Source organism: Sinocyclocheilus grahami, unplaced genomic scaffold, assembly GCF_001515645.1.
Source record: "Sinocyclocheilus grahami isolate Dianchi unplaced genomic scaffold, SAMN03320097.WGS_v1.1 scaffold134.1, whole genome shotgun sequence".
NCBI classification, from domain to species: Eukaryota; Metazoa; Chordata; class Actinopteri; order Cypriniformes; family Cyprinidae; genus Sinocyclocheilus; species Sinocyclocheilus grahami.
Genome location: NW_015505313.1, coordinates 3,176,036 through 3,185,903, shown reverse-complemented (window position 1 = coordinate 3,185,903; position 9,868 = coordinate 3,176,036). Strand labels below are relative to the sequence as shown.

Here is a 9,868-nt window from a genome sequence, read left to right as displayed (position 1 = left end):
TTTATATAAATTTATATATATATATATATATATATATATATATATATATATATATACATATATATAAACTTTTTATATTTTTATCACATATTTTTAACAATTAAAGACACTAAATAAACACTTTATATTAGCAGCCCTAATTAAATTAAATAATACTAATAATACTTAATAATTAATAAATTAAATAATACTGATAATACTACAAAATAATACTTTTGGCTTTAAAGCCTCACAACTGTTTAAAGGGCCCCCAGCCTAGCCCAGTTTTTTTTTTCTTTTTCTAAACTTATTATATTTTATGGACATTTTTAGACGATCCCATGAATTAAGTATAAGTGATGAAAATGCTCACAATTTTTACCTAATAAAATATTTTATAATTTGGCATAACAAGAAAAATTTATATTCATTATATTAATTTTACTTTTCCAGGTCTCCAAATCACTCTTAGGCTAGAATATATGAGGCAGGCTTTCCTGGATATATAAGAAGGCATGGGAACCTTGGTTCTTCAAAAGGGAAAGAAGTGACATTTGTAGTTTTTAGCCTATTTTAAAAATTGTATTTATTTATTTACTTTTATAATTCCTTGGTTGAGAACCACAGGACTTAAGAACCTAGCAGGAACACACTGAAAGAACATGAGTGGAGATATCAGACTATATTTGTACCCTCTTGTCTTTTCTGAACCACACCACACAGATTGCAAAAGTGGAAACCGAAGAACAGGCTTGGCTGGAATATCATGCTGATGTCTGTTTATAGTCAATCAAGCTAAAGACCCTGTTTTCAACAAACAGCAAAACAGTTTCCCTGGTCTCAGCACAAGCAGACTCTCACAATTTCAGCCTTGACATAGCACTGGCCATACTTAACTGCAAAAGGGGGTTCAATTACATCAATCATTATAAACCTGCATCTTTATACTCAGTTGAACATAGCAACCACAACAACCTAGCATAATTAAAGCTACAGGTGATCAGCATTAGTATTTTCTTCAGAAAACATAAAAGTGTAGTTTGTATTTGCACTGTAATGAAACAGAAACAAGGGCTCTTAAAAATCAACCATTCATGAATCATGAATCACAGCCATTAATGGGTTCTTTGATGACCACGGCAGTGATTATCCAGCAACGTACAGCTCCTGACCTTCACTGACACCTGCTGAACACATATGACTTCTCCAGACATTGCCTGACCTTTAATTAAACATCTTATGTCACCTTTTATTAAAAATACTCTGGTTTAATGATAACATTGTACAGACGTCCAAACACTTTGAAGAATGAATTTGCTCAGAGGTTGAACGCAAACCTGGTCAGTCTATTTGGAAATGCCCGTGTAATCTGACACAGTGATGCACTCAACGCTCTTTGGTTCTAGGTCACATAACAGGCTGTAGAAGCAGTTCATGGTGTCCCTGCCGATGGACCGTCCCCAAGTTGAGCCTAACGGGCATTAATGCAGGTGCCAAAAGTGTCACAGTGTCTGGTTGTGGTGCCCTGGACTGGCCACTTGAGGGCGCGCTTCCCATTCACTGTTACATGTTTTGAACTCTAATTCCCATAGTCCTTTGCTTTGTCGTTTCTGTTCTGATCATGATCACCTGTGGGTAATTTACTCATCATTTCATCACTACTTATACCATGCTCACACTGTCTGTCTTTGCTGCAGTATTGTTTGAGGTTACGTCGTGTTTTCTGTTCCCTGTGGTTTGAATTTACCTTTAGCCTAGTTTTTGTTCTGTTTTTGGATTATTTGTTACTTTAATAAACATACTGCACTTGGATCTAACTTTGTTTTCTCCTGGCATTCCGTGACAAAAAACAGCTCAGTGGAGGCTGGTTGGGGGAGGCAGGGGAGGCATAGCTTCCCCATAATTTTGAGGTGAAAATGGGAGGAGGACGATTTAATGTTAATAAAATTCACAATTCATTTCAGTTCATGTCTCAGAATGTGTATTTTTTTGTTTGTAATTTCACAGTTGTAATACCATAACGTGAAGCGTTGCTTTTCTATCGTGAATGTGCCGGATCTGCTGATGTAATTACATCCGCTAATGATCGAGAAGGGGAGGGGGAGGCCGGGGAAGAGCTGAGCTCTCGTGCCTCCGTTGGTAAAAAAAAAAAATAGCCAATCACCATCGAGTGTTCACTTTCAGTGCTGAGGAGTGTTGAGAAAAGAAACCTTGTTAGGGAGGCTAGCCTCCCTTCTGATATCAACCAATCATCACAGAGACGTAAATTACGTGATATTAGTTTGAACGTCTGCCGCTGCGCTGATAATGTAAGTACTTATGATGAGTAGTGATATTGAATATTTGATTGCCAACAGATTTACCAAGCTGTCATTCAACAGTACATATACAAATTAAAAAAAAAAGGGAAAACGGCCTAAGCTGGAAATAGGCTACAGCAGTGAGACTTAAAAATCTTTGTTTGTGTTCTACTGAAGAAACAAAGTCACCTACATCTTGGATGACCTGGGGGTAAGCAGATAAACATCAAATTTTCATTTTTGGGTGAACTATCCCTTTAATGAAATGACGCAACAGGCAGCTCTCTTTAACACAGACTTTTAAGAAGGGATGGATGTTTGCTTCAAGAGATAGGCCAGGTAAGTGAAATTATATAAACTTGCTGTATGTGTGTCGTTTTCTTTACGTTTTCTGACTAAAAGCAACCAAAAAGCCATTTTAAAGTGGTTAAGCAAATAATAATAATAATAATCGGCAGGGATCCCAGACCAATAAAATGAACGCTAGTGTGCCTCTATTTTAAAACCCACGAGCTGCCACCATTTACAGACTAATTAATAAACATCATAATATAATAAATATGCAAATCATAAAAAATTCTAGTCCTGTCCATTAGAACATTTCTCTCAAATCCATGCATATTATACACACTTTTGTTATAAAATGCTAATAATTCATTCCTGAAATGAGAACCTTATTTGAAAATAACTATTTCAGAACAGTCATTCATGCCACAATCAGCACAAAATTACTAAGAATATGCAATGAAACACTAAAGCTATTTGAAAAGCTATAAACCAATTAAATTATGTTTCTATAATATCTATCCCAGACAGACATTTTTCAGTGTTTTAGTCCATCATACTGAATATTAAAGTGATAAATCATGGTGTATTACCCATGTCCAGCTCGTCTCATTTGGGCTGAATCTCTCATTGTATCCTTCCACTTGGTCCTCTGCTATCATGATTCCATTATCCACTCGCGTATATGAAATAAGCCTTTACTACAAAGCTGAGACTAGTCTTTATGCAATGCTTGTGCTAACAACTGAGCAGTGAGCTATATACTGGGCTTGGTGTTTTCGTATACTAATTTTACCAAGTGTGTTCTTGGAATGGTGTTCACAGGCGAAACTTGAGAGGCCTGGCATGAAGAGCCTCAAGCGGTCAGGCCCGCCCTGAGAGAGGGGATTCATTGAATCGTTCATTAAAACAATTCGTTTCTAAACACTGATTCATTCATGTAATAGTGCAACTATTCTGTGTTGCTCTGAGACAGGCGACAGTTGATTTCTGCTTTGACTTGGTTTGGAAGTGTTTTTTATTATTAAAAACCTAAGTATTAACTTCTCGTTTATTGAACTGTAGTATGAAACATTACTACACCTGAAATCATTATTTATTTTTTTGAAGCATGATCTTCACTGTTCACACTAACATTTGAAGAAATAAAAACTTTATTAGGCACAAAATTGTTGTAGTTTGTGTAAGTAAATTAAGTGTAAGTAAATTATTTTCATACAACAAACAAATGTTGATTTATAAGTAAAAGTTTTAAGAATAAATATATAATTATGATTGATTTTTATATTTTAACACTGAAAAGTTAAAGTTATTAAAAAGACATTAAGTTACAGTTAGGCTGCAACAACTGTGAGCCTGATAGTAATACGGTTATTTTTAAGCTGTGCATGTTATAGTTCCAGGGACCCGTCAGATCATGTCACATGTCATTTCAGGAGGGGCGGGTTATGATGTTGCTGACTGACCCTTACCCCACCAGAGATGGCCAGAATGTACACTTGCAACACGAGTCACCGTTTCCACTTGCTTCAGAGAAGATGACATAAACATTCATACAGATGACAGTGACTGTGTGTGTGTGTGCTCTTAGTAAACTGTGTATCTAGTGACTAAATTGTGTAACATTTGAATTGCAGAAAATGAAAAGTGGCTAGCACAAATATGCTGTATTTAATGTTGAATACCTCAAGTATGATGGGTAATATTTCAGTTAAGCTCAGCTCAAAGATTGAGTGTACTCAGTAACCTACCGTGGATTAATTTCCAAATGATTTATGAGTGAAAGATATGTAGGCCTACGGGTGACACCGATGAATTTAAGTGCAAGCTGCAGTCATGTTTGTGGATGGTCGTAACCAGGATCTACAGAAACATGACACCTGCTGTGGTTGCTGTAAACGTTTTGAGTGACACATTGATCCCTTATTAACAGGATGATGAATGGTACATGCTGTTAACTGTTACATAACATGCCTTGAGTACATGCTATGTATGATAAGCAGGTAATTAATGCTCCCATCCTGCCCTACAGAGTATGAGTATGATGCTGAGAAGATGTGTTGTCATAGAAACTGAATTTATCAAAATATTACTGTTAATAAATTCATTTTGTCGAGGCACGAACAACTGATATTTGTGAACTGCAAAGTAAATTTGCAAGCATTATTTTGAAAACATTTGGAACAACCAGTTTACTCACACAATGCGTAAAATCTATTATTGTAAATATTATAAAGAGCACTTTTGATTTCTGAGCCAATTAAATCATAACCTTCAGCTCGAATAAAACAATCAGCATCAGCATCTTTACCACCATTATACTTTTTTAACTTGTAAAAAACACATTTTCTATAATTACTGTGTAATATAACAGATCAAAAATCGAAACACTGCCCAATTTAGCTAACAGTTATTTCCATCTACAAGAAAATCAGTAGTAATTGAATATTAGTGTAATTAAGGCAGATATTACAGTAAATTAATAATAACAGTTAAGTGGCAGGTATTGAAAGCTTTGTCTACTTACAGCACTGATACTGACACAAGTGAGGGCCATTCGCTTATCTTTTACTTCGCAGCTCTCAGACCTGTCTTTGAACTCGCCTGCTAGTCCATTTTCATTTAGTCATTTTCAACATGTCTCTTTAATGGAACTTTCCGATCTCGTTAACAAAATTAAGTCTACTAACTCCTCACTGGATGTTGTTCCTTCTGAGATCATAAAAGCAGCTTTTCCAGTAATTGGCCCCAGTGTCCAAGTGTTGATTAACTCATCTTTGGACACTGGTGTGGTTCCGAACTGCTTTAAGCATGCGGTTGTTCAGCCTTTGCTTAAGAAGCAAGGTTTGGATGAAAGTTGCTTTAACAATTTTCGGCCTGTCTCAAAGTTATCTTAAAGTTAAGATAAAGTTAAAGTTAAAACTTGTGCAATTACAGCTGATCACATTCTTAAATACAGCTAATTTATTAGAACCTTTTAAATCTGGTTTCACTGCTTATCACAGTACGGAGTCTGCTTTGCTTAAAGTGTTCAATGATATTTTGGTTGCAGTTGATGCCGGTAAAAATGCTGTATTGATTCTATTGGATCTTACAGCTGCCTTTGATACAGTGAATCATAATGTTCTTATTTGCTGTTTAGAACATCTGATCGGTATCAGGGGCACAGCCTTACGATGGTTCAGCTCCTATCTCAAAGACAGGTCTTTTTCTGTGGAGCTAGGCAAGTTTTCCTCATCATCTGCCCCAATTACTAGTGGAGTACCTCAGGGCTCTATTTTGGGACCGCTTCTTTTTAAATTATATATGCACACTGACAGGGCTCTTTTATCTGTCCCTCGTTCCCGTTTGAAAACTAAGGGTGACAGAGCCTTGAATAGAGCCTTTTCAGTCACTGCCCCCCCCCCCACCCCGTCTGTGGAACCAATTGCCTCTAGACTGCTGCCTTGCACCTTCCATTACCATTTTTAAATCGAGGTTGAAAACGTATAATTTCTCCTTAGAATTTTAATTTAATTTGATTGTTGTGTTATTGTCTGTCTTTTTATTAGATTTTTTTCTGTTTCCTTTTCTCTTTTAATTTGATTTTACATAGCTTTGCTATGTTGAAATGTGCTATATAAATAACATTTACTTACTTACTTATACTAAAAGTTAATTTTCAAATATGTCTTTATGGACTGAGACCAAGAGGTTTTCTTTAATAAAATATATAGCAGATAGATTGTTGAATAGATTTATACTGTCCTTCAGGCGGTAAAAATGTGATTGATCTGCCCTCTAGTGTTCATACAGTGGTACAGCGGAGACTGTAGAGATACAGAAGTACTTTAATGACAGAACGCCCTCATCCACACTCATCACAGAACACGCCAAACACAGCTACAAAAATACTCTTTTCTACAAAATACTTCAATCTGTTCTTTTAACACTTCATAACTGTGCATTAAGCTTACGTTAAAAGATTCGGCTGTGACAGAAAAAACGATTAAAAGACCAAACAATAAAAGACAGAAAGATAAAAACAGAAAGGTCACAGTAAATAAATACATTTTAAACAAAGATGTGAGTAAATCCGGTTTTGATGGTGCATCCATATGCAATGAAATAATCTTCGACATTTTTTTTGTATGATCTTAAAAAGAGAGAGAGAGAAAAAAACAACAACAGCAAGCAGGCAGTAAATTTACAGCACATCCTGTGCATTATATACAGAGCTAATGTTATATACAGACAGGACAGCTGTGATTGAGTCTTCAGGTTTTGAGAGTCATATGTGTTTTCCTGTGAGGAAAAAGAGAGGCTGGTCCTCTTTGGCGTTGGCGGTCTGAAACTCATCGCTGAGACGAAACCTCCACTCCTCCTCCAGTTCCAGCCGAACTACAGTCTGACGTAGAGAGCTGCGGTTAGGACAGATCACACACAGAGTCGCTCCTGGAGCAAAAAAGTTTTCATGTGTTAAATGGACAGACAGATAGATGGATATATTATTTATCTCCCTGGTCTTTACCTTTCAGGAACTGGAACTTTTTAAGGAATCCAGGAGTCACAAAGGAATCACAGAAGTATAAGAGGAGGCCACTGAAGAGCAGACCAGTAGTGCTGAAGTTAATGGAGTGAGGTCTGGAGCTGACAAAACAAACAGTCACCTGGGAACAGACAACACAACAAAAAAACTATTTAGAATAATGTGAAACTATGGAGGATAGGTCACACAGTAGCGATACAACAGGTACACTTTAAGGTTCCTTTAAAAACCCAAAACACATACACACACAAATAAATAAATACATTAATTAATTAAATAAACTGTGACTATGATTTCAAATGCAATTAAAAGAACTGCGGTTAGGACAGATCACACACAGAGTCGCTCCTGGAGCAAAAAAGTTTTCATGTGTTAAATGGACAGACAGATAGATGGATATATTATTTATCTGCCTGGTCTTTACCTTTCAGGAACTGGAACTTTTTAAGGAATCCAGGAGTCACAAAGGAATCACAGAAGTATAAGAGGAGGCCACTGAAGAGCAGACCAGTAGTGCTGAAGTTAATGGAGTGAGGTCTGGAGCTGACAAAACAAACAGTCACCTGGGAACAGACAACACAACAAAAAAACTATTTAGAATAATGTGAAACTATGGAGGATAGGTCACACAGTAGCGATACAACAGGTACACTTTAAGGTTCCTTTAAAAACCCAAAACACACACACACACAAATAAATAAATACATTAATTAATTAAATAAACTGTGACTATGATTTCAAATGCAATTAAAAGAAAAAAGTAAAAATACATAAATTAAAAATAAAACAATAACTACCAAGTGTGTAGTGCTTGTTTGTAGGGCTGCACAATTTAGCCCAAAATCAATATGAAATAATAATAATACAAAATAAAAATAGTAAATAAAAGAAATGTTACTATTGCAATATTTCACAGTAAAAAACAAACAAATTAAGTAGAAAAGTTATCATTTTATTTTACAATACAACAACAAAAATTATAGTCCTAATTCTTCATTTTCAAACATTAAACCAACAAGCTTTTATTTTGGCAGAAAACTGCTTAAACGGCTTCACTTTTGTTGACAACAGTGGGTTTATTTGCCACATTGCTTTCCCAAATGCACATTACAAGCCATCCATACCAGCACATGCAGAGATGGAGTTTTGTGATTCTCTGAAACACGCAATGCATCTATTTAATTAAATGGCAGCATTTGCAATTTGATAATAGCAAAGTAATATTCAGATTTCAGTTTTATTTCAATTAATTGTCCAGCCCTACATCAGTCTACTATGGAATTTTTTAAGGTATTAATAGTCTGTTGAAGTACCTCTGGGCCGAGGTTCAGGTAGCAGTCGACAGAGAGGACTGGGTGGCTGTAGTTTTGGGCGCTGAGGGGGAAGAGGCGATGGCTGGTGTGCTGGAGGTATTTCTCCAGCAGTAGCTGAGCTGGTGTGGCCAGGAACAGGTGCTTGCTGTCTGGAGCACAGATGTACTGAGTAGGCTGGATTGTGGTGGGGACATCGGTCACCTGTGGAGAATTCACAAGAACCATTATTTTAGTAGTTGCATGGAATATGATTGTTTTTACAGATCTATAGAGTAAAACATCAATACCGTTTTGGACGTTGGTTAGAAACTTGCCTTAGTCTTGATGATGAAGGTCCCATATCCACCAATGGCGATCTGCTTCTTCATCACGCTGAAGTTGTTAAACCTGCAGATGAGGAGGCCTGCACTGTGGGCACGCAGGTTGAAGTCCACATCATCACATGTGAAACTATTGTGGAGAGAGTGAGATGTGAATATTTGGACAATAATGGAGGAAAAAACAACCAAAGTAGCTGGTCTTTCTAAAAACTCACCGGTTCTGGTTGTACTGCACATTCTGTGTGAGGTCCACATTAAGTAGCAGGAAGTCATGTAGGTGTCCACGCGAGAAGGGCTCTTTTTGCCGTCCGGCCCCATCTCCACGACTGGACCACTTCCTCAACCCGCATAAGCCATATTGAGTAATATCTGGAATAGACTCCATGTGCTGAAGAACCTGTTTCAAGGACACATTTCTTTCTGTCCCTGCAGTACCGCTGAAAAACAGAGAAATACATTACTTAAAACAGAAGGTCAAAAACAAACAGTGATGGACCAATATTAAAATTCTGTTCCTATATTTCCTGACCAATGTCAGTCTTTTATGATGAACGGATACATTTATTTTTCAGTTTATTTTTAATTTTGTAGTTAATTTAGTTTTTTTAATGTATAAATAATAATATTCATAATAATAGAAATTATACTCACAAAGGAGTAATTTCTAGCTAAAAAAAACATTTTAAATAATTTGTTTTATTTTAATTTAAGTGTCAACGCACCTTTTTAGATTGGCACCTTTTTAGAAGATGTAGTTAAAAACTGTAGTTAATAATAATAATAATAATACTCACAAAAATTAATTTTTAGCTAAAAAATAAATCAAATAAAAATAAATAAAAGTAAATATATCAATAATTTGAAAACAAAAGTGTAAATAAATTAAATCACAAAATTAAGCACCTTTTTGGATCAACATCAACACTGTTCCACATTACACAAGAATCGTCTGCGAGGACGATGAAGGGCCAGACGTCTTGTGGCCGACTGCCATGCTCCACTCTCCGGCTCCGCTCTAACTCCAGGTTATGATAAGACAGCTCTTTAATCAGAAAATGAGCTGCTCCTGAGTACGTGGGAGAGAAGGCTACTTTATTAAAGTCCTCACTGACATCAACATCAATAGATCAATATGATAATCTC

At 36.2% G+C, this 9,868-nt stretch overlaps 2 protein-coding genes across 2 annotated transcripts in view; both read right to left on the bottom strand.

Moving 5' to 3' along the window:
- The window catches only part of LOC107590921 (phosphatidate phosphatase LPIN1-like), a 34,096-nt gene extending 30,767 nt beyond the window's left edge, over nt 1-3,329 (bottom strand). The window contains exon 1 of the mRNA XM_016279884.1: nt 3,158-3,329. Within this exon, the coding sequence (XP_016135370.1) occupies nt 3,158-3,226 (69 nt within the window). The 5' untranslated portion in view covers nt 3,227-3,329. The remainder of the gene's footprint in view (nt 1-3,157) is intronic.
- A 2,974-nt stretch (nt 3,330-6,303) lies between these two features.
- LOC107590942 (protein GREB1-like) overlaps nt 6,304-9,868 on the bottom strand; it is a 30,307-nt gene continuing 26,742 nt past the window's right edge. The window contains exons 27-32 of the mRNA XM_016279902.1: nt 9,629-9,791; nt 8,941-9,162; nt 8,720-8,855; nt 8,406-8,606; nt 7,517-7,655; nt 6,304-6,998 (exon numbers count right to left, since the gene is read on the bottom strand). Of these exons, the coding sequence (XP_016135388.1) occupies nt 6,835-6,998; nt 7,517-7,655; nt 8,406-8,606; nt 8,720-8,855; nt 8,941-9,162; nt 9,629-9,791 (1,025 nt within the window). The 3' untranslated portion in view covers nt 6,304-6,834. The remainder of the gene's footprint in view (nt 6,999-7,516; nt 7,656-8,405; nt 8,607-8,719; nt 8,856-8,940; nt 9,163-9,628; nt 9,792-9,868) is intronic.